The sequence below is a fragment of the Aquarana catesbeiana genome, linkage group LG02 (assembly GCF_042186555.1).
Source record: "Aquarana catesbeiana isolate 2022-GZ linkage group LG02, ASM4218655v1, whole genome shotgun sequence".
Classification (NCBI taxonomy): Eukaryota; Metazoa; Chordata; class Amphibia; order Anura; family Ranidae; genus Aquarana; species Aquarana catesbeiana.
In genome coordinates, this window is record NC_133325.1 from 766,998,757 (window position 1) to 767,024,659 (window position 25,903).

At 43.4% G+C, this 25,903-nt stretch overlaps 1 protein-coding gene across 1 annotated transcript in view; it reads left to right on the forward strand.

Annotated features, from left to right (window-relative positions):
* UMODL1 (uromodulin like 1) overlaps positions 1 to 25,903 on the forward strand; it is a 95,426-nt gene that overhangs the window by 55,797 nt on the left and 13,726 nt on the right. Inside the window, exons 11-15 of the mRNA XM_073617268.1 lie at positions 312 to 513; positions 3,301 to 3,441; positions 10,550 to 11,170; positions 14,519 to 14,778; positions 18,231 to 18,376. Of these exons, the coding sequence (XP_073473369.1) occupies positions 312 to 513; positions 3,301 to 3,441; positions 10,550 to 11,170; positions 14,519 to 14,778; positions 18,231 to 18,376 (1,370 nt within the window). The remainder of the gene's footprint in view (positions 1 to 311; positions 514 to 3,300; positions 3,442 to 10,549; positions 11,171 to 14,518; positions 14,779 to 18,230; positions 18,377 to 25,903) is intronic.

Below are 25,903 nucleotides of genomic sequence, written 5' to 3' on the forward strand. Positions count from 1 at the left end.
CTGCCTCTCTGATTAATGCCCTCCTTGCCCGGTCCGTGAGTTTTGGTGTGTGGCCATTGACCAATGGCATCAACGAAGAGGTATAATTCCTACCACTGACACCGAAAATGGGGCACTATTCCTCCATCTGGATTCAAAGATGGGGCACTGTTTACTCCCACTGATGCCAGGGCAATTTCTACCCCCACTGGTCATAATCTGGTCCCCTAATGCCTGAAAGACAGTAAACTGGCCCTTTGTTTAGAAAGTTTGGAGAACTCCTGCATGGCACAAATATCACACTTTCATCTATGTTTTCCTCTTTTTTTTAGGTGAAACAGTCCCTGTCCAGTCACATCCCCCCAGAGCAGATATCGGTACAAATCCTGTCCCTGAGTCCCGGGAGCATCGTTACCAATTTCCTAATCATCATCAATGTCACAGAGAATTATATCAATGTCACGTCGTCCTCCTTGTCCGCCATCAACCAAAGCTCCGTGTTTAAGGTCGATCCGCAGTCTATTAAAATTACAGGTAACCATTACTGCAGGAAAAGCACAATATTATTTCTATATGAGTAAATCACCTTGGGACTTGATTGAAGTTGTTTTTGCATATACAGATGTACAGTATTATGTTTAGTTTTATGTTTATCCATAAACTCAATCACTAAAATCTCCTATGTGTCAATGTTGCCATTTCAAATGTATGTAGATAGAGGGAGTTGGGATTTTTAAGGTGCAATTAAAGAGAATTGTCAATTGTGTAGAAGATACATTTATTTGAAAAATAGAAATTCATCCAATAAAAACAAAGGATAGAAAATACTTATGGCAAGTACAGTTCAATACAGTAACAGTGATACAGCAATACAGGATGGACTTCCCAACATGTTTCGCCCCTATAAACGGGCTTCTTCAGGGAATGCTGGTCACATGCACGGTACAGTGCCTTCTAACAGAAATATGTTGGGAAGTCCATCCTGTATTGCTGTATCACTGTTACTGTATTGAACTGTACTTGCCATAAGTATTTTCTATCCTTTGTTTTTACTGGATGAATTTCTATTTTTCAAATAAATGTATCTTTTATACAATTGACAATTCTCTTTAATTGCACCTTAAAAATCCCAACTTCCTCTTATCTACTACCTTTACTTATGGGATGTGGTCCTAGTTGAAATCGTGGGTATTCGTGTTCAATAATACATCTCATTTCAAATGTTGTTTTCAATCTATTCAGATCTGCAGATTTCATAAAAATAATCCCTGGTGATCCTGCTATGTCCAGGCACTTCCTGTTATGCGATGACAATCGTCCGCCAATTGCTGTGCTGTGTTGTCACCCAGTCAAATCCCCTCCCCCCTCCTCGTGGTGGAAATTACAGGCAGCTGTGCTGAAACACATGGCAGAGGCATAGTCCATGATTGTCACTATAGGGAAGCCGAGGCAAATGCATACGTAGGTTGTGCATGCATATGTAAAGAGCGAGAGCAATAATTCTAGCTCTAGAAAAAAATATGTTTAAAGGGTCACCTATGGAGATTTTTAAGTACCGTAGTTTGTCGCCATTCCACGAGCCTGCGCAATTTTAAAGCATGACATGTTAGGTACCCATTTACTCGGGGTGGCATCATCTTTTATATTTTACAAAAAACATGGGTTTTATATATATATATATATATATATATATATATATATATATATATATATATATATATAGTGTTATTTTTTTTTTGCGTGTATTTTTTCTGGAAAAAAAAATAGCAACGACTGCCAATTTATTCTTTAGGGCTTGTTGGTGAGGCAGAGGCTGCATCCCATCAGATTGTAGTTCTGTTCCTGTATTCAAACTGTATTCAAACTGCCGTGGGCGTCAGCTATCAGAATACAATAGCCGGCAGTGAGCATTTCTCCATCTACGCTGTTTATAAGAGGGAAATATTACAGTCTATCAGCCACGGACTTGCAGTCAGGGGAGGCAGGTGAGGCAAAGCCTCACCTGCCATGGACATAGCAAAAAAAAAATCGAGCTTCGTGGGTCGTAGCTCGACAACCTAAGGTCACAGAGACCTAAGTCCTACCCCACCACTGGTAAAAATTTGGGGCTCCTAGGACCTATGGTTTCGGAGATATGGGGCTCCTTGTGTAGCCTGTCAGAAGCTACATACAGAGCGGCCAGTTTAAATACAAGCTGGCACACACTGTTTGCAGCAGACTGAGAGGATGAGCTCACAGTGCCTCTCTTCACTTCTTCACTTCCTCAGAGGCACTGAGCTCAATGGACAGCTTGGAGCCTTGGACCAATGGTAAAGTAGCCTCAGATGTCCAATAAAAATGCTGCAGTGGAGGCACGCCTCTTATTGCAGTGTCATAGAAGGGGACATGTGTCTAAAAGTTAGGAGGGCTCCCTTCTAGCCCAGCCCTCCTAACTACCAGGAAATACATGTGTTTATGGGTATACGATTTACCCACAATCCCATGTTTTACCCACACAGTTAAGAGGGAGAATGAGAATCTGCTGCTGTTAAAAAGGTACAAGCGAAAACATATATTATTATTCTATATGTTATAAGATAATAATTTATTATTTATCTATTTACTGTGAAATTGCTGGTTGGAAGTTATAACTTCAAACTTCAGTAATTTGTCTGTTAAGCCACCTGCTTGAGCACAGTTTTTGAAAATTTAGTAAATGACCTTAAAAACAATATATAAGAATTATTTGTATATTACTTACTTATGGTAATTAACCCCTTGCCACCTAGGCCAATTCTGACGCTTTTCTCCTACGTGTAAAAATAATATTTTTTTTTTGCTAGAAAATTACTCATAACCCCCAAACATCATATATATTGTTTTAGCAGACACCATAGGGAATAAAATGGTGGTTGTTGCAATTTTTTATGTTACACGGTATAAAAAAAAAAAAAAAAAAATTTCATGAAAAAGCAAACAAAAAAAACAAAAACACTAAAGATAACCCGATTTTTTGTGAAAAATAATGTTACGCCAAGTAAATAGATACCTAACATGTCACGCTTTAAAATTGTGCACACTTCTGGAATGGCGCCAAACTTCAGTACTTAAAAATCTCCATAGGCAACACTTTCAATTTTTTTACAGATTACATGTTTAGAGTTACAGAGGAGGTCTAGTGCTAGCATTATTGATCTCGCTCTAACGATCGCGGCGTATGTAACCTGTGTGTATCTGGCTCTGATACTAGCCAGTGCCTCACCAGTCACTGACCTCACCGCACGTCCCTGCTATGACCAGCCCTATTTTGAACCTCCTCTAATTGCTTTATTTTGGTTTCAGAGTTCAATGAATGCCTGTCATCTCTGGATAATGACTGCGACGTCCATGCATACTGTAAAGATCTACAGACCTCATTCACCTGTGAATGTCATCCAACGTACATCGACCGAGATCCCAGCAGGCCTGGAAGGAAATGTGAAAGTAAGGACTTGTTTAGACTTGCAGTTGAGGGGGAGGCGTTAAAAACATGTTTCCCAACTGCCCTTCCAGGTGCGGATGGGGCATGTCCACATGCTGCAGTAGTGATGCTTTGCTTATTGCTCCTGTCACATTCTACAGGCAGCACCGCCCCAAACAAATGGGGGATGCAGCACAAACACCCCTCAACCGCGTGCAATGCAGCATGTTGGTGCGCCATTTACAAGGTTAAAACAGGCTGCTAAAGGAGTGTCAGATTTCACTTCTTCGAGTGTAACCCTTATGCCCTGTACACTGTGAAAATGTGTGATAGGACCTTGTTGTCGGAAATTCTGACCGTGTGTAGGCTCCATCACACATTTTCCATCGGATTTTCCGACACACAAAGTTTGAGAGCAGGATATAAAATTTTCCGACAACAAAATTCCGATCGTGTGTACACAAATCCGACGGACAAAGTGCCACGCATGCTCAGAATAAATAAAGAGATGAAAGCTATTGGCCACTGCCCTGTTTATAGTCCCGACATACGTGTTTTACGTCACCGCGTATAGAGTGATCAGATTTTCTGACAACTTTGTGTGACCGTGTGTATGCAAGACAAGTTTGAGCCAACATCCGTCGGAAAAAATCCTAGGATTTTGTTGACGGAATGTCCGAACAAAGTCCGACTGTGTGTACGGGGCATTTCACTGCCAGGTCCATACATTGCACACATAGCTCCCAACTGTACCTGATTTTGCGGGACTGTCCCTGATTTGGAGCAATGTGCCTCTGTCCCTGTTTCTCCCTCATTTGTCCCTCATTTTGGTCTGATCCATATAGTTGTATATAAAATGCACTTTTTATCTTTCAAAAAGTGTTTCCCAGTGCTAAATCTTTCATCCAAATTCTAAATTGCTGCATTTGTACATTTTAAAAGCCAATATAAAGGAATAGTAGTGGTAAAAAAAAGTCCTTGTGGATTTAATTAACCTTTTTTTTGATTATTTCTCCTATAAGGGGGTGTGGCAGGGGGCGTGTCCTATACCTACATATTTTGTTAGTAGGTGTCCCTCATTACCATCTCAAAATGTTGGGAGGTATGCTGTCCCTGATTTGGAGCAATGTCCCTCATTCCTCCTCATTTGTCCCTCATTTTAGTCTGATCTATATAGATGTATCTATCAAAAAGTGTTTTCCAGCACTAAACCTTTCATCTGATTTCTAAATTGCTGCATTTGTAAATTCCAAGAGCCAATATAAAGGAATAGTAGTGGTAAAAAAAAAAAAAGCAATTGTGGGTTTAACTAATCTTGTTTTTTTTATATAGTTCTCCTTTAAGGGGGCGTGGCAAGGGGTGTGTCCTACGCCTGCATACTTTTGCTGATAGGTGTTCCTCATTCCCATCTCAAAAAGTTGGGAGGTATACGTACGGACCTCACAGTGGGGGGTTTTACACACATTCCCGGTGGCTAAAGCCCTCGCGTGCCCCCGCCATGTATCCCGGGCTCTGATTGCCCATCAGAATGGCATAGCGGGTGCCGCCAGGTAGAGAGGAGGGAGCAGAGTGGACACACGTCTGCTCTCCTCCCCCCTTCTTGCTGACACAGAAAGGGACATATTTGATGTCACTCCCTTTCTGCCTCTCGGTGTCCCTGGCAAACATACCTGGAAAAAAATGTAATGCGATCTGCATGGCAGTACATTCAGTGGAGCACAGGGGAGACATCCAGGGTCTTTAAACGTGCACCATTTAAAGAGATATTCTAGGGAGCAGCAGCCGGTGACGTCACGGCGCATGAGCTCTGAAGGAACTGCATGTGTGGGAGTGACATCATCATGGCTCAGCCATTCAAGCGGCTGCAGCCCGCGGACCCTCTGAAGGAAGACCAGATGAAGATGGAAGCCCCTGCAGCGGTGACAATGTGCCACTGGAAGGCTTTGTTTCAAGGTAAGTCTTTCATAATGTGCTAGCATGCAATGCATGCTAGCACATTATGCCTTTATCTTGCAGGGTTTGTTTGTTTGTTTATTTTTTTTATTTTTAAACCTACATCATACATACTAGGGGGAGTACAATTGGAGGAATCAATGGTGGAGAAGGATCTGGGGGTTTTAGTAGATCATAAGCTCAATAATAGAATGCAATGCCAAGCTGTGGTTTTCAAAGCGAGCAAAGTCCTTTCTTGTATTAGGAGAGGTATGGACTCCAGAGAGAGAGATATCATTTTGCCCCCCTGTAAAATCATTAGTAAGACCTCATCTGGAATATACAGTTCAGTTTTGGGCTCCAGTTCTCAAAAAGGATATCGGGGAACTGGAGAAAGTGCAGAGAAGGGCAACCAAACTGATAAGAGGCATGGAGGAGCTCAGCTATGAGGAAAGATTAGAGGAACTGAATTTATTCTCACTTGAGAAGAGGAGAATAAGGGGGGATATGATCACCATGTATAAATATATAAGGGGTCCATATAGTGAACTTGGTGTTGAGTTATTCTCTTTACTGTCAACACAGAGGAAAAAAGATTTCTCCAAATACGGAAAGTTTTCTTCACAGTAATGCCCTGTACACACGAGCAGACTTTTCTATCGGACTGGTCCGACGGACCGAGTCAGGCAGACAATCCGACCGCGTGTGGGCTCCAGCGGACTTTTCCAGTCGAAAATCTGATGGACTTTAGATTTGAAACATGCTTCAAATCTTTTCGACGGACTCGAGTCCGGTTGAAAAATCCACTCATCTGTATGCTAGTCCGACGGACAAAAAGCGACGCTAGGGCAGCTATTGGCTACTGGCTATGAACTTCCTTATTTTAGTCCGGTCGTACGTCATCACGTACGAATCCGTCGGACTTTGGTGTGATCGTGTGTAGGCAAAGTCCGTTCGTTCAAAAGTCTGTCGGAAGTCCGTCAAAAGTCAGACGAAAGTCCGCCGGAATGGCAGACTTTTGTTGCCGAAAAGTCTGTTCATGTGTACGCGGCCTTAGAGCTGTGGAAATGTGGAATAGACTCCCTCCAGAGGTGGTTCTGGTCAGCAAAGTAGATTGCTTTAAGAAAGGCCTAGATTCTTTCCTAAATGTACATAATATGACTGGGTACTGATATTTATAGGTAAAGTTGATCCAGGGAAAATCCGATTGCCTCTCTGGGATCAGGAAGGAATTTTTTCCCCTGCTGGAGCAAATTGGATCCTGCTTTTCTGTGTTTTTTTTTTTTTCGCCTTCCTCTGGATCAACTATAGGTATAGGATTGGGCATATGGGATTGTATGATATTTTTTATTTTATTTATTTATTTATTTTTTATGGTTGAACTAGATGGACTTGTGTCTTTTTTCAAACTGACTAACTATGTAACCTTTACTACCGCTTTAAGACTAGTTTGGTGTAGGCTGGAATTCCACTTTAAAGTGGTTCTAAAGGTAGAAAGCCTTTTTATCTTAATGCATTCTCTGCATTAAGGTAAAAAGCCCAACCTGTTAATGTAAACTGTTATTGCAAGCAGTGGGAGGGGACGTTCCCCCCCATCCCGCCACCTTCCGCGGCTCACCCGAGCTCTCCCGTCGCACTGGGAGGCCCGAGTGACCAGCCGGCACTTCCGCTGGCTGGCCGGAGACCCGAACAATGGCAGAATCAGCATTCATTGGGTCTCAGATCTAGTAACCTGGAAGCGATATCATGACATCACTTCTTGTTTACAGAAGCCCTAAAGGTGCCAAATTTTAAAAAAATGACAGCATTCAAAACTGCCAAACTTGGCGTTTTAAATGAATTTAAGTGCAAAGGAGGGATTTTGGGGTCTTATAGACCTCAGATCCCTCCATAAAGAGTACCTGTCACCACCTGTCACTGTCACAAGGGATGTTTACATTCCTTGGTGGAGCAATAAAAGTGATCGATAAATACATAAATAGACATTAAAGGGGCAGTGTAAATAAAAAAAAAAATTAAATAAGAAAAAAATGTAAAGCAACCCATCCCGCCGTGCTCGCATGCAGAAGCAAACGCATACGTAAGTTGCGCCCGCATATGTAAACGGTGTTCAAACCATACATGTGAGGTATCGCCGCGATCGTTAGAGCGAGAGCAATAATTCTAGTGCAAGAGCTTCTCTGTAACTCTAAACTGTAGAAAATGTAAAAATGTTGCCTATGGAGATTTTAAGGTACCGTAGTTTGTCGCCATTCCACGAGCGTGCGCAGTTTTAAAACGTGGCATGTTAGGTATCTGTTTGGGGGTTCTAAGTAATTTTCTAGCAAAAAAATAAAGATTTTAACTTGTAAGCAACAAGTGTCAGAATAAGGCTTATGCCGCGTACACACGAGCGTTATGTCCGATAGAAAAAGTCAGACGGAGTCTTTTTATCGTATAATCCGCTCGTCAGACCTTTTTTTTTCGAAAATTCTGACGGACCTAGAAATAGAACATGTTCTAAATCTTTCCGCCGGAACCAGTTCCTATCGGGAAAACTCGTCTGTATGCTGTTCTGACGGACCAAAAACGACGCATGCTCTGAAGCAAGTAAAAGACGGAAGCTATTGGCTACTGGCTATTGAACGTCCTTTTTCTAGTCCCGTCGTACGTGTTGTACGTCACCGCGTTCTGGACGGTCAGACTTTGGTCGGACTTTAGATTGACCGTGTGTAGGCAAGACCGCTTCAATAGAATTCCGTCAGAGTTCCATTGGAGAAACCTTCGGAGTTTAGTCCAAAGGCAAAACCGCTTGTGTGTACGTGGCATTAGGCATGAAGGGGTTACCATTTTGTTCCCTTTACAATCACTTTAAATGCGCTAAATACATTCTATTGCATTAAAACAAATGGGATGCAAAGTCCAAGGTCCCGTTCACACCTGTGCATTTCTCCTCCATGTGTCTTGGAAAAAAATACAGGTTCTTTTTCTTGGTGCAGCAATGCGTGTTTTTGGAATTCAATGGAAGGTCCAACACATTCTTTGCTTCATCAGACTTGCGGGTTTCCAGTCAGTATGGAGCACCTTTGCCAATTGGGGAGCTCTGGTTCTAAGGCCTCGTTCACATGTACGGCTATACTGCCACCCCCCTGAAAAGCATTCTGCAGTGGATCACTTTTCAGCAGGTGTTTGCCCACCTGCTTTAACCCTAAAAATACCCCACTGCTGCACCGCAACCATGTGGGTCGCAGGGTGGTTGCAGCGAGACGTTCTTCACTTGAACGACCTGTCATATAAACTTTTGTCACAGGCGCAAAGCATTGCAGCTGCGGCATGAGTACAGCCCTGCACAGCTGCATTGGTTTGTTAAAGTGGGTAGGCAGGAGGTGGTAAAGCTGTGGTTCAACCAACTGCTTTTACTGCCCATGTGAGTGAGCCCTTATTCAGCAAGGCATGTTTTGAACCTCTGCAGCAATACCACTGCTTCCCCACAGCGAGCAAGGGTCCTTCTCCACAGCGTGCTGGCAGGGGACAGGCTTTTCTAATAAGGAAGGGACTGTGCTCTAAAGAAATAAACTATGCCTTTTTGTTCATTTTTTGCTTTGGATTGTTACATAGTCGGTAAGGCTGAAAAAAGACAATAGTCCATATCTATGCTGATTTCCCATATACCTGTATGTTGTGTCCTTTAAGATGTATATCTAAGAGTCTTTTAACTACTTCAATACCAGGCACTTACACCCCTTCCTGTCCAAGCCAATTTTCAGCTTTCAGCGCTGTCGCTGTTTAAATGACAAATGCGCGGTCATGCTACACTGTACCCAAACACAATTTTTATCATTTTGTTCCCACAAATAGAGATTTCTTTTGGTGCTATTTGATCACATCTTCGTTTTTTATTTTTTGCTAAACAAATAAAAAAAACCTCAAATTTTGAAAAAAAAAAAGTTTTTCTTTTGTTTCTGTTCTAAAATTTTGTAAATAAGTACGTTTTCTCCTTTGCTGATGGGCACTGATGAAGTGGCACTGATGGGCACTGGTAGGCGGCACTGACTGATGGGTGGCACTGATATGCAGCACTGATGGGCATTGATAGGCGGCACTCATGGGCACTCATGGGTGGCACTGGTGGGCACTGATGAGCACTGATAGCTGATACTGATGGGCACTGAAAGGCTGCACTGATGGGTACTTATGGGTGGCACTGATAGGCGGCACTGCTGTGCACTGCTGGGCACTGATACTTGGCACTGATATGCAGCACTGATAGATGGCATTGATAGGCATCACTGATGGTACTGGCAGGCATTGGGGATGGGCACTGATTGGCAGCTGCCTGGGCACTGATTGGTATTTCCCTGGTGGTCTAGGGTGGCATACCTGGTGGTCCAGTGTGGTGGCAATCCCTGGTGGTCCTGGCGGTATCCTGGTGGTCCTGGGTGGGCATCCGAGGGGGGGGGCTGCGCTGATAAACAATCAGCACAGACCCCCCGTGTCAGGAGAGCAGCCGATCGGCTCTCCTCTACTCGCGTCTGTCAGACGCGAGTGAGAAAAAGCCAATCAACGGTTCTTCCTGTTTACATCGTGATCAGCCGTGATTGGACACGGCTGATCACGTGGTAAGGAGCCTCCGTCAGAGGATCTTTACCAAAATCGGTGTGGCGGTGTGTCAGACTGACACACCACACCACCGATCGCCGAAATGCGCGCCCCCACGGGTGCGCGAGAACGGTCATTCTGGAGGGCCGCCATATGACAGCCAACCAGAACGAGAGCCGCGCCGCGCCGCACAGCCATCATTTGACGGTGGGTGGGCGGCAAGTGGTTAAAGATATCCATACTCCCTGAGAGAGTTCCACATCCTTATTGCCCTAACAGTGAAGAACCCCCTACACAGTTTAAGGTTAAACCGCTTCTCCTCCAGTCTCATTGTGTGGCCCCGTGTCCTTTTACACTCCATAGGACTGAATAGTTTATTTCCTATGCTGGGATCCCCATTGAGATATTTGTAGAACGCTATAATGTCCCCTCTCAAGCGTCTTTTCTCCAGAGAGAATCAATTTAGTGTTTGCAGCCGTTCCTCGTAATTAAGGTCCTCCATTTCCCTTATAAGTTTCGTTGCCCTTCTTTAAACTCTCTCTATTAATCTAGTAGATTGTATTTAAGTGATTTTATCTGAAAGTTCATTTTGGCCTAAAACTATCGGTCATCTCCTTACAGGTACAGTAGTAGAAAGTGGTTTGTTGACAACATCCATGGCAAGCACAGAATTCACCGACAAAACATCTTCTACGACTTCTATATATACTTCTCCTCCAACCACCTCCTCAACTGCCACCACCACACAACCTGCCACTAAGCTGCCTCAACCAACGACTCCAACAGAAAACATGACCTTCCCCGTTCCTGCATCCGAAATTCCCACGACCGGGCAGCTTGTATCAAGCACACCTACAACAGTCATTACAGGGCCAGCTCCGATTGAAACAAGAAAAAACGTGTCTCTGGATCCGATAATCCCAACAGAAGATCCAAATGTGACAACAATACACACCAGTACCGGGACTCTCACAGAGTCTACCCATTCTACCTCTATCAGGGATCAGAATTCGATGAAGGTGAACGCCACAAAGTATCCGGATCACATCGCAGTTAATTTAACCAACAGTGATAAGGAAAACACCACACTGACACCAACCGCGCACCCAAAGACTGAACCATCGATGAGTTCCTCCACCGCCAACAAGGGATTCATCCCCATGACCTCCACAACTGCTAAACTCACCACAGCCCAGGACCTTGTGTGCCCCCTCTCTCTCATGTCTAATAATCCGCATACTGGTAAGTGATCTAAGAAGATTCCCACCTGCCTTGTCTTTGCCTTCACACATATAGACATATTTATACTGTATTCTCAATATTTAAATTATTTAAAGCAGGTGCTAACCATAACTGGATGACTTGTAGCTTGCTTAACCACTTCAGCCCCGGAAGGATTTGCCCTCTTAATGACTAGGCTATTTTTTGTGATATGGAACTGTGCCGCTTTAACTGACAATTGCGCGGTCGTGCGACCTTGTACCCAAACAAAGTTGATGTCCTTCTTTTCCCACAAATAGAGCTTTGTTTTGGTGGTATTTGATCACCTCTGCAGTTTTTATTTTTTGTGCTATAAACAAAAAAATAACGACAATTTTGAAAAAAAAAAAAACACAATTTTTTACTTTTTGCTATAATATCCAAAAAAAAAAAAAAAAAAGTAAAAACATTTCTTCCTCAGTTTAGGCCAATACGTATTCTTCTACATATTTTTGGTAAAAAAAAATCACAATCAAAAGTTATAGCGTCTACAAAATATGGAATAGATTTATGGCATTTTTATTATTTCTTTTACTAGTAATGACGGCTATCTGCGATTTTTAGTGGGACTGCGACATTGCGGCGAACAGATCGGACACTTTCGACATTTTTTTGGGACCACTGACATTTATACAGCGATCAGTGCTATAAACATGCTTTGATTACTGTATAAATGTCACTGGCAGGGAAGGGGTTAACACTAGGGGGAGATCAAGGGGTTAGCTGTGTTCCCTCATGTGTGTTTCTAACTGTGAGGGGATGGGACTGACTGGAGGAGGAGCCAGATCGCTGTTCCTACTGTTCCTGTCAGAACAGGCATTTGTGTGTGTACACACACAAATGCCCGTTCTGGCTCTCGTGCCCACAATCGCGTGTGCCAGCCACATGCATTGGTTCCCCCGCTGTGCAGCGTGCACGCGCACCTGCTATGTCTCTTAAAGGAGCCGCCGTACGGGTACGGAGATTCGCGCAGCGGTGCCACTCTGCCACCGTATATCGGCGTGAGTCGGTCGCGAGTGGTTAAGGTGCATTTAGCCTCTTTAAAAGTGGCCCACTGAAGCCAAATGCAAGCCTTCCATTATTAAACTAGAAGTTCGGCCAAAACCTAACTCTAAATCTACTGGCAGCCACATTCTAAAACAAATCTATCTAACGCTGTAAAGAAGAAATCGCTATACATACAGTTTCTGAAGCCGCTCCGGTCCAGGCCAAGGCTGAGCTGTCAGCGGTGGCTTCTCTATGTAGAAGTCTGTAGAAGAGACAGCTGACAACGGAACACCCATAGTAAGTCAATGGGTGACGTCACTTCCCATTAATTTCCCATCTATTGTTGGTTCTCTCCTGCACACAGCATCTGCCGCTGGAGACTGGACCGGATCGGATCGGCTTCAGAAAAGGTATGTGTAGCGATTTCTTCTTTACAGGGCTAGATTGGAGCCATTCTGCCGACGTATATCAGCATGAGCCGCTCGGCAAGTGGTTAAGGTTAAACTATTTTTCTTCCAATTTTAGTGAATGGCCGTAAGTCTTTTTAAGCACTTGCGGACCAGCCACCGCAGTTATATTGCGTCAGGTTGGCTCCGCTGCGCGAAATCACGTAACTGTACGTGATCTCGCGAGCTCCGCGAGTTCTGACCGCGGGTATCGCGGATTCGATGTCCGCGATCGTCGCACAGAGAGGATAAACGGGGAAATGCTGATGTAAACAAGTATCTCCCCGTTCTGCATAGTGACACCGTCACTGATCACTGCTCCCTGTGATCGGGAGGGTGATCAGTGTCATGTCACACACAGCCCCTCCCCCCCCACAGTTAGAATTACTCCCTAGGACACACTTAACCCCTACAGCGCCACCTAGTGGTTAACACCTTCACTGCCAGTCACATTTACACAGTAATCAGTGCATTTTTAATCACATTGATCACTGTATAGATGTGAATGGTCCCAAAATAGCGCCAAAAGTGTCAGATCTGTCCGCTATAATGTCGCAGTCATGATAAAAATCGCTGCTCGCCGCCATTACTAGTAAAAAAAAGTTATTAATAGAAATGCCATAAATCTATCCCCTATTTTGGGAGCCACGTCGCACGACCGCGCAATTGTCAGTTAAACCGAAGTAGTGCCAAATCGCAAAAAGTGTTCTGGTCAGGAAGGGGGGTAAATCCTTCCGGGGCTGGAGTGGTTAAATGCCCTTTCACGGAAGAGTTTTCTCCCTATTGTGGGGTCACCAGTACGGTATTTGTAAATTGAAATCATATCCCCTCTCAAGTGTCTGTTCTCCAGAGAGAATAAGTTCAGTGCTCGTTAGACATGTGTAATTTGTTTAGTTCCAAATTAGTTTTTTTAATGAATTTTGACAAATTCGTTAATTCCGAAATTTTCAGAATTTCCGAATTTTTCAATTTCTGAATTTTCAAATTTCAGAATTTTTGAAATTTGGAAATTGGAAATTCCAAATTCCGAAATTCGGAAATTGAAAACTCGGAAATTCCAAATTCGGAAATTGGAAACTCAGAAATTCAAAATTTCGGAAATTGAAAAATTTGGAAATTCGAAAATTTGGGAATTCAAAATTCAAAAAATCCGAAAAATTGGAAATTCCGAAATTTGGAAATTGGAAACTCGGAAATTCGAAATTTGGTAAATTAAAAAATTCGGAAATTCGAAAATCTGAAAATTCGGGTATTTGAAAATCGAAAATACGAAATTTGGAAATTCAAAATTCCGAAATTCGGAAATTGGAAACTCGGAAATTCGAAATCTCGGAAATTAAAAAATTCGGAAATTCGAAAATCCGAATCTGAATTGTCGAATTTATGGATTTCCGAATTTCCAAATTTCCTAGTACTCGTAAACTTTCCTCCAGACCCTTTATTCGTTTTGTTGCCCTTCTCTAGACTCTCTTCAGTTCTAGCACATCCTTCCTGATGACTGGTGCCCAGAACTGGACAGCATACTCCAGGTGCGGCCGGACCACGTGAACTGGCTCCATAGAGAGCATCCAATATGCATAGGTTTGAAACCAGCCTTAATCAGGTGGGAGGAGGAGACACTGTGATCGGTGATCTTTGACTTCTCCCATGTTGTTCAGGTAGATCTCCACCTCTTTAAGGTTGTCTACCCCTGCTCTATCTGAAACAACAACTATATACAGTGTTATGGCTTTACTCATTTTGAATTTTGAGTTTTGAATTTTGAGTTTTGCTCATTTTGAATTTTTTATCCCATGATTGGTTAGTTAGACCTAACAATATCCCCTCTGTATTTCTATTGCACAGTATTCAGCCACGTGCTTGTTCAGTATTAATGAAAGGTGTCTCTTCTGCACAGAATCCACCAGTACGCCCCTCCTGGCCTTTCAGGCTACAACCACACCCAATGCCCCCAGCCTGACTCTAAAGGATGCGAGCAAAGTGATTTGTGAGACGGGAAGGGTCGGTATCTCCATTGAGAAGGCCTTTCTTAACATGATGTCCATCTCCAGCCATTCTCTGTTTCTTGGAAGCCCCGAGTGCTCGGTGAACTGCAGCACGGGTACCCACGTCCTCATACAAGCTGGCTGGAACGACTGCAAAACAGAAGTGTTCAATGTAAGTGTCCTTCAGACCTGCAGCTTTATAGGATATCTGTTGCCATTTTTTTTTAAATTCTCTTTATGTCTGACATAGTGATTACATGATCCAGGGACCTGAGCTGACAGTGACACCTGGGAATGAGAGCCACCAACTGCACCAAGTGTTGGCTGTTGACTCTTAAAGGGAAGAATGTTTAAAAAGTATCCGCACCCCCGGGGGATTGTGCTGGGGATAGTTTATATACATATGGTGGGTGGGAAGGGGATAATGTACATTTCTCAGTAGAGAAGGTGAAAGAATTAAAATGTAATAAAATAAAATAAAATAAAAAGTATCTGTTAATATACACTATGTTTTGGCTAACATTAGTCACCTGACCATTTACCTTTACATTTAGGCTGCTTTCACACTGAGGCGCTTTACAGGCGCTATAGCAATAAAAATAGCGCCTGTAAAGAGCCACTCCTCTCACACCAGTGCGAAAGCCCGCGTGTTTTCACACTGGAGCGGTGCGCTGGCAGGACGCCAAAGAAAGTCCTGTAAGCCACATCTTTGAGGCACTATATACACTGCTCCTACAGTGCCCCTGCCCATTGAAATTAATGGGCAGCGCCGGCAAAGTGCTGCTGCAGCGGTGCTTTCCCGGCGCATTTAACCGTTAGCAGGGGTTAAAAGCGCCCAGCTAGCGGCCGAAAAGGGCCTCAAAAACGACGGTAAAGCGTCGCTAAAAATAGCGCCGCTTTACCACCGATGCCCCAACGCCCCAGTGTGAAAGTAGCCTTACATTTGCATTTATAAACAAGGCCAAGGATAAATCCAAGGAAAAAAAAACAAAACAAGCTTAACTTACTGACCAGCCCGCAGACTACCAAGTAAACCTGTCTAATGCCCCGTACACACGATCGGACATTCCGACTACAAAATCCATGACGAGTGTTGGCTCAAACTTGTCTTGCATACACACGGCCACACATATCTTGTCGTTAATTCTGAACGTCAAGAACGCGGTGACGTACAACACGTACGACAAGCCGAGAAAGATAAAGTTCAATAGCCAGTGCGGCTCTTCTGCTTGATTCAGAGCATGCGTGGAATTTTGTGCGTCAGAATTGTGTACACACGATCAGAATGTATGACAACGGATTTTGTCATCGGAAAATTTGAGATCCAGATCTCGAATTTTGTGTGACGGAAATTCCGATGGAAAATGTCCGATGGAGCCTACACACACAGTCGGAATTTCCGACAACAAGCTCCCATCGAACACTTTCCGTCGCAAAATCCGACCATGTGTACGAGGCATAACAGTATGCATTAAAAGCAGGGGTTTAGTCTGTACACATTTGCACATGCATGCGTAAGCCACAGAGCTTCGTCAAGGCACCCTGGTATCTTTGGGAACCCTTTTTGTATTACATTTGCTTTTACCTGACCATTACCATTGCTGGACATCCAATTCCAAAACCATTTCCAAAACCATTAATATGGAACTTATTTCTTCTTTGTGGCTGTAACAGCCTCCAATCTTCTGAGAAGGCTTTCTACAAGATTTCAGAATGTGTCAATGGGAATTTTGTCCCTCTCCGCCAAATTTGTGAGGGTAGGTACTGATGTTAATAGCAACAGTGGACTCCATACACAAAGAGGCATGTACCGATTTCAGATCAGTTGTAAAATAGCTCATACTGTTTTTCAAAAATGTTTTTTTCAATCCACTAAAAAAAGACTACCAAAAATATGGCATGAGCTATTTCTTGAAGTGATTTTTTTCTAGTAGCGAAAACTCACCGGCGTCCTTAACAACAGGGAGTAGCTGGTTGTTAAGGATCTGGCACCCACCATGTCCATGACTCATCTGCTGTCAGTGGGATTCCCCGCTCACAGCAGAATGTAAACAAAGAAAGAGCCGTCATAAATCTTATAAAAAAACATGGGGGTCCCCCTCAATTAATACCAGCCCCTTCGGTTCTGGTATGGATTTTGAGGAGACCCCCGGCCAAATAAAAAAAAAAAATGGCACGTGGTCCCCTCCAAGATCCATACCAGACTCGTATCGGAGCATGCAGCCTGGCAGATCAGGAAGGGGGGTAATAGAGAAAGGCCCCTTGCCCCCCCGAACCATACCAGGCCACATGCCCCCAAAGCACCTTGCCCCCATGTTGATGAGAACAAGGGCCTCTTCCCCACAGCCCTGGCTGTTGTTGGGGTGTTGGGGTGCGGGGGGTGACTTATTAGAATCTGGAATCCATGTGAATGAGTTTGGGGTACATTGTACTCATTCACCAAAAAAAATAAAAACAAAGAGACAGTTTTTGACAAGTCCTTTATTTAAAAAAAGCCCCCCCCCCAAAAAAAATGTCCACCGAAGTACATCCAGCATCAATCATGATGAACGCCAGCTGCTGACCCGCATGAAAAAAAAAAAGAATCTTCACCCAACGCTTAGCTCCTGCCAAATGACAGATCCGCTGCCTACCTACTACTAAATAAGCGAAGGGGCGGGCATGACCTCATCGTTGTTTCTCACTGTACTACTGGACCAGTATGTGTACCTGAAAAGATTTCTCACCCTGGGGAGCATTAAACCCACCACTTATTCCCAGCTCACAAGTGATACCATCAATGTGTTTGCATCAATTGCATGGTGTGTTGGCTTTTTCTCATACTGGTAATGATGTTAATTCCAAGCATGTTGAGCTTGATCAAGGTCAGGATTCTGTGCAGGCCACTCTATACCCTAGGTTGCTTACTCCTGATTTGGGCTACAGAATACCTTCCCCTCTCCTCATCTCCCCAACATGGTGAGCTGTTCTGTAGTCCACAGAGGCAAACAGGAACACCAACCAAATGATTGAGTTAAATTGTTTCCAGTAAAGAGTAATACTGTTAGAGACATTTTAAATATTTGTGTCCTGCCCCTGTGCACAAAGCTAACTTAATGAAGATTTGATGTAGGACTAACTTAATGAAGGTTTGATGTAGTATACATTGGGAGTCCTACACAGAACCTTGCCCTCTACCCTATCAAACACCTTTAGCATGAATTGGAATGTTGATTTTGAGCCAGTTCTTCTCATCCAACGTCAGTACTGACCTCACAAGTGCTCTTTTGACTCCAGAAATGTTGTGGAAAGCCTTCCTAGAAGAGTGGAGGTTGTCATAGCAACAAAAGGGGGCCAACTCAATATAAATGCCCATGGTTTTGAAATTGGATGTCCATCAATGTCATAAAGGTGTGATGGTTAGATCCAACAAGCTCATAGAGGTGTGATGGTCCAGTCCAACAAGCTCATAGATGTGTGATGGTCCAGTCCAACAAGCTCATACAGGTGTGATGGTCAGGTCCCACAAGCTCATACAGCTGTGATGGTCAGGTGTCCACAAATGTTTAGCCATACGGTATACATTGTAACTGGGCAGGTTGTATATTTTGGTTACTTTATGTTTGTATTATGTTGGTTTTTCAGAATAAGACTCACACTGTGGTAAACTCAACCCTTTACATTGACTTATCTGCAACAATGTCAAACATCACCCCAAGGGCAGTCAGCTTAATCCGCTGCGTCTTCCAGAATAACATCCTGTGGTCCAGTGGATACAATCCTGCTGGAGGGTAATGTATTTCCACGATGGTTGTAGTAGTATCATAGTATCATTTTCCACACAGATAAGTTCTACAGTGCCTTGAAAAAGTATTCATACCCCTTGCAATTTTCCACATTCTGTCATATTACAACCAAAAACGTAAATGTATTTTATTGGGATTTTATGTGATAGACCAACACAAAGTGGCACATAATTGTGAAGTGGAAGGAAAATGTTAAATGGTTTTCAATTTTTTTTACAAATCAATATCTGAAAGTGTGGCGTGCATTTGCATTCAGCCCCTTTTACTCCGATACACCTAACTAAAGTCCAGTGGAACCAATGGCCTTCAGAAGTCATCTAATTAGTAAATAGAGTCCACCTGTGTGTAGTTTAATCTCAGTATAAATACAGCTGTTCTGCGAAGCCCTCAAAAGGTTTGTTAGAGAACCTTAGTGAACAAACAGCATCATGGAGGCCAAGGAACACACCAGACAGGTCGGAGATAAAGTTGTGGAGAATTTTAAAGCAGGGTTAGGTTATAAAAAAAATATCCTAAGCTTTGAACATCTAACGAAGCACTGTTCAATCCATTATCTGAAAATGGAAAGAGTATGGCACAACTGCAAACCTACCAAGACATGGCCGTCCACCTAAACTGACAGGCCGGGCAAGGAGAGTATTCATCAGAAAAGCAGCTAAGAGGCCCATGGTAACTCTGGAGGAGCTGCAGAGATCCACAGCTCAGGTGGGAGAATCTGTCCACAGGACAACTATTAGTCGTGCACTCCACAAATCTGGCCTTTATGGAAGAGTGGCAAGAAGAAAGCCATTGTTGAAAGAAAGTCATGAGAAGTTCCGTTTTCAGGAAGCCATGTGGGGGGACACAGCAAACATGAGGAAGAAGGTGCTCTGGTCAGATGAGACTAAAATTGAACTTTTTGGCCTAAAAGCAAAATGCTATGTATGGCGGAAAACTAACACTGCACATCACCCTGAACACACCATCCCCACCGTGAAACATGGTGGTGACAGCATCATGTTGTGGGGATGCTTTTCTTCAGCAGGGACAGGGAAGCTGGTCAGAGTTGATGGGAAGATGGATGGAGCCAAATACAGGGCAATCTTAGAAGAAAACATGTTAAGAGTCTGCAAAAGATTTGAGACTGGGGCGGAGGTTCACCTTTTAGAAGAACAACAACCCTAAACATACAAAGAGAGCTACAATAGAATGGTTTAGATCACGGGTCTCAAACTGGTGGCCCTCCAGCTGTTGCGAAACTACAGGTCCCTTGAGGCATTGCAACGCTGACAATTACAAGCAAGACTTCCTTATTCAGAGGTATGATGGGCCACCAGTTTGCGACCCCTGGTTTAGATCAAAGCATATTCATATGTTAGAATGGCCAGACCTATATCAAGTTGAGAATCTGTGGCAAGACTTGAAAATTGCTGTTCACAGAAGCTGTCCATCCAATCTGACAGAGCTTGTGCTATTTTGCAAAGAAGAAAGGGAAAAAATGTCACTCTCTAGATGTGCAAAGCTGGTAGAGACATCCCCAAAAAGACTTGCAGCTGTAATTGCAGTGAAAGGTGGTTTTACAAAGTATTGACTCAGGGGGGCTGAATACAAATGCACTCCACACTTTTCACATATTTATTTGTAAAAAAATGTTGAAAACATTTATCGTTTTCCTTCCACTTCACAATTATGTGCCACTTTGTGTTAGTCTCAAAAAATCCCCAAAAAATACACTTACGTTTTTTGTTGTAACATCACAAATTGTGGAAAATTTTAAAGGATATGAATACTTTTTCAAGGCACTGTATATAACGAGCAGCATGTATCGGGGGACCAGATTAATTAAAAAATGCTGCTACAGCATTACTTGCAAGGATTGGATAAGGACCAAGTCACTTAGGACCTTCCTATGACATGAGAATGTTTGTATATAACTATCAGAAGAATGTATTGTTGCACACAGTTCTACTCTTCTGTCATGGCATTTCAGCTCAGTCAGGATAAGACTGCTAAGGATTGTTGGCATATCTTTATCACATACACAATAGGGGTTGAACTTTATGGGTGTTGATGCAATGGTCAGCATCATATTAATGTTACACTGGCCTTGATGAGGCTCACATCAGCCATATGTTTTGCTTGCGTCTATCTAGCAAGGTTACTCTGTGGTATAAGCAAGGAAGCTGAGATTTCTGCAGTGTGTAAATGTGCTTTACTATACAAAGATGCTGTACATACAAAAACTATTACAATATTAGCAATACAATGCAAGACTGACAGATATCTATAACAAGCAAAATGCCTAGCAAACTGAACAGCCTATGGTCTATAATAGTACAAATACACCTAAAGGTTACTTATCTTCTGTTACTGTATGTTCGTGATCACCATTGGCAACAATTCTCCTGGAGCATCAGGCAAGTTTCTTCTATCATGAGTGGCGTCCGAGGTTACAGCATGATGGTGTGTGTGTGTCTCTGTCCCTACTCACTCCTTTTATGTGTCAGGCTGTTTACCATAGTTACCAAACAACAGAAAACATACCTGTTTACTGTAGCTGTAGAAACAATGGACTCTTGAAAACTGCATCTACGTACCCATTGTCTAATCAAGCCAACACCTGACAGTAATCTAACAGTCATTCTTTCAGTTTGAAAGTTGAAAGAACCTCAGAAAAGTACATTTCTTACTTGTTTACTGTAGCTATAGAGACAATAGCCTGTTAATTGAACTGTCAATTGAATACAACAATGATATTTACCCCCATTGTATAAAACAGCATTTGTTTGAGAAATCTACTCAAGCCAAAAACTGACAATATCTCTATGATCAACCACTATTGTGTAATGTTATGTCCCATGTATCGTAAGTCTAATTAAAAAAAAAAAATCATATTGTAACAAACGCAACACATTCCGCCCTAGATTTTTTTTTTATCAGACTACACACAAAATCTCTTCATTACTAAACTCATTCTAAACATTAATTTTCCTTGAATGCAACACCTCCCATTTCTGTCACTGAGAAGGTATTTCAGTCTTTAACTAAAAAGTTCATTAGAAAGTCTATTCTAAAGTTCTTTAGAAACAAGTCCAGGCTTGTAATACATCAAAGGCCTTGCTCTCCACAGCTCTTGCGATCTTCCGCCATTCTTTCCATCATGTAACCACTTTTCTCTGGTCTTCCTATGGATCAAATCAGAGACAGCCTGTGGAGTGGAAAACAAAGCGGATTATCTGTTCCTTCTAATAATACATAAACAGTAGATCCAGGCCCTTCAGCTAAAATCTCTTCTCTAAATGGCTTCTGGCCTGGATATCTGACTAACACTTTGCCCCCTGCCTGTACCCACTTCTGACCCTCCCAAAGAACATCGATAGGGAGGAAAGGAAATATACTGATATTTCCCAGAAGATCACTGCTGTTTATTTTGGAAGGTTTGCTGTTATGTAGCCTCACTTTCCACTCTTGCTGAGAAGTATCCACTAACCAGTCAGAGTCCCAGCCACTGTCTTGAAGCTCATCTGTCAATGCAAATGTAACTTCAAACCTTCTTGCCAGATTCCCTCTCATTGCTAGATAGGCTTCAGCTTCAGATACGTCACTCTTGGTTTCTATGTCATGGGAAGCAGTAACATGGTATCTGTTAAGCCCTGTTCTTTCAGGAACCTTACATAAATACTGAACTCTGCACTCCAGCTGTGGAATCTGTGCCCCAGCCCCTACCATCCTCTCTATTGGCCTAGAATTTAACAACATGACTGCGAGGACCCGATCACACCCCCTTAGTGTATGTGTGGGTGTAAGTTTGCGTATCTGGTCCTTCAATAGCCCATTGTATCTTTCAATCAAACCAGCTGACTGTGGATGGTATGGGATGTGGCACAACCAATACTCTCCAGAATCTTTGGCCCACTGCTGTACCGTTGATCCGGTGAAGTGTGAGCCGTTATCACTTTGGACTTGTTTGGGAAACCATAAGCAACGGCAAGTTTCTGGAGCAGATCTGCATGTTTGCAAGGATGAAAAGCATTAGTCCTGAATAGGTGTCCACTGCAGTGCAACAATATCTCAGTCCATTGTTTCCCCGGGGCAGGGGACCGATGAAGTCAATCTGCCAGATGGAGTACTTTTGCAATGGCCATTGTTGCACTTCTCCACACACTGTACAGTTCCCTATTACAGTCTTTATCATGTCCATGGATATAGGCAATCCTCTCTGCTGTGCCCATTCATATGTTGCTTTCTGCCCCAAATGTCCAGATTGCTTGTGGGCCCAGTTGGCCAAGTTCATCAAGACAGGATCAATTGGCACAACTGCCTTCACTTTGGCGATTTCATCTGCAACCCTGTTATAGTTCTCAAAGTCTGGGACTAGGGGCACATGTGCATCAACATGCCCCACTTTTATGGTGCGGAATTGAGCTTCCTTCCAGATGTAGTCCCAGACTTCCTTGCCTCCCCACACCACCTTTCCATGAATCATCCATTCATTGGACTTCCACGTGGGCATCCAAGTTGTCAGTCCTTTAAAAACCGCCCAGCTGTCAGTGTAGATAGTGACATGGGAAGAAAGATCCACCAGAACTCTGCATACTGACTGGACCCTCCAATTGGTCTCCTGCAGGACTGTGTCTGTACATGGGTTGTAGGCTGCTGCTGTCCATTTACGTCCAGACGATGTGACTATGGCTGAACCATCAGTGAACCACGCTGACTCCTTCATGTCTTCTGACAGAGACTCAAAGGGTGGAGCCTCTTGAAGGGGGGGATGACTGCAGCACAGGAATTTCTTCTTCTGGCCGGGTGCTGGTAAAAGTGACAAGCCCAGCCAACTGTTTTGAAATGTCTCTAACATCCCCAGCTGCAATACCCCCTCTTCCTTGAAGGTACCACTTCCATTTCATCAGTGTCTGGTTCTGGGCTACAGCTGCCCTAGTGGTCAGTCCATTATCTCTCACCCATCCTGCTATTGGCAATGCAGTATGGATGGTGACAGTGTCCTTTCCTGTAATGGTCTCTACATGTTGAAGTGCTGTGTAGGCCCCAAAAAGGTACTTCTCTAGGGGCGTGTATCTCTTCTGTGCCCCTGTCAGTTGTTTGGACCAAAATCCAATGGGTATTGCTCTCAGTCCTTTCTTTTCATTTGGCTGCCACAGACTCCAAGATATGGTACCTTTCTGCTCCACTAAATCCAGCTGAAATGGTACTCCTTGTCTCACGGGTCCTAATCCCTGATGCTGCAAAATAGCTTCTTTAGCAGACAGGAATGCAGTCCGCTGCTCTGAACCCCATGAGAACTCAGTCTTTTTTCTGGTGACATTATATATAGGCCTCAGAATCAGTCCAAGATGTGGGATGAACGATCTCCAGAACCCCACAATTCCAATGAACTTCTGTGCCTCCTTTTTGGTAGTAGGGGGCGACAGCACCGGGATAGTTTGCACAACTGTCTCTGGAATTTTCCTCTGCGGCCCAGTCCACATCATTCCTAGGAATTTCACTTCTGTGGCAGGTCCTTGGACTTTGTCTCTGTTGATAGCCCACCCTCTGTTCTTCAAGTGCTCTATCAGCAGGTGCAGTGCTTCAGTTACATCTTCTTTTGTCCCAGAGATCATGATGTCATCAATGTAGTGAAACACAGCGACTTTCAAATTCAGGTTACTTAAATCTCGGGCAATCAGTCCATGACAAATCGTTGGAGAATGAACATAGTCTTCAGGAAGCATGGTGAAAGTGTACTGGCAGTCGTCCCACACCATAGAAAACTGGTCTTGACACTCTGGGTCTATCAAAATTGAAAAGAAAGCATTAGCCAGGTCTATCACAGCATGATATTCTCCTGCATCTTTAGCAATTTTCTCAAGAATTGAAATCATATCTGGTACAGCTGACTTCAATAGAGGTGCCACTTTGTTTAGACCTCTGTAATCCACAGTCATGCTATATGTCCCATCGGGTTTCTTTACTGGGAACACCGGAGACGAGAAAGGACTTACAGCAGGTCTAAGGATCTCTACTCTCAAATATTCTTGAATGGTCTCCCCAATTTCTTTGTGGCCTCCAGGAAGTCTGCTTGAGACAGACTGGCTTTTCTGGTGGAGGAATGTAGACAGGGGTCCATTTTGCATGACCTCTGACCACAGCCTTCACCACCCTTACCAGATACGCTTTATCCGGATACCCGAATGTGAATGTACCTCTTTCAGTCTGAATTGACTGACCTTGAAGTACATCCATCCCAAGAATATTTTCGGGTAACTCTGATACCAAAACATTTGTCATAAATCCTGATCCCTTGCCAATAGCCAATTTCACCTGTACCTTAACTGCTTGTGTAGTTTGCCCTCCCAAACCTTCTACATAAATGAATTTTCCTTTGTGATGGGAAGGATTTCCTTGCAAAAGTGTAACTTCGGCTCCGCTATCAACTAAAGCCATTACATGTGTAGGAGAAGATGACTTCCCCCACCATACACCCTCACGGCTATTACAGGAGACTCACCTTCCCTTCATAAAGGATAAGGAACCTCCCAAACCTCTTTTCTGATTCTCTCTAATTCCTCCCCAGGATAAAGGGATTTGGGTTTGGGTTCGTGTTCAGTTTTGGGAATTGGTTTGGGGCTAACAGGAGGGGTCTGTTCTGTTTCCTCTAAGTCTACGCTGATGTTATCTTCACTAGGAGTAGTGTTTCTAACCCTGACAGTTTTCCCTACTAAATGTTTCCATCTCTTCAGCATTTCTGCAGTAGAAATCCCATCTATCTCATCTTTAGGTACTCCTGCCTTTAATAGGTCCAACCACGTTTTTTTCCTAGAAATAACAAGCCTGGTTTTCTCTTCACCTCCTGTCTTCTCTACCCCATTCCCTTTCTTCTCTGTTCTTTTCTGCTTGTATTCTTCCTGTCTGGCCTTGACCTTATCTACTGACCTGACAGGTTTTGTTTTAATCTCCTCTAGCTCCCCCAACTGGCTTAAAAGGGTTGTGGCTTCATGAATCTTGCTGTTTAATCCCAGGCCTCCCAACAAGGACAATAATGGAGCCCTGAGATTAAATGGCGCAGACTTCATTAGCTTAGAGCGCAGAGCAGATGTAAAGGGCTCCATATCTGGACCCATCCATTCTGGAAACGTATTTAATCCGGTTATACAACCCATCTCAAGTAACCTGGAAATACCCTCTCCTATTGCTCTCCATGAGTAGGTATTTTCCAGGTCAGTAGGACTAGCGTATACTCTGACTTTTCCATCTCTCACCAGGTCTAACAGTGAAAAATTCACGCTAAACTCTCAGGCTTTTTGCATTGCCTGATGCAATTGTGGATTATGGGTTAACACTCCCATAGTCACTGCTTCCTTACCTGACAAAACAATACTGTCTGCCCCTTCATCCTATAAGTGTAGGAGCCAGGTCAATAGGGGCTCCCCAGACCTTTGTTTGTATTGTTTTGCCAGCTCATGGAGTTCAGTTTGTGTAAACTCCCATACTTCTTCAAATTCAACAACTCTGGGGTTGCGATAATGCACCTCCCCA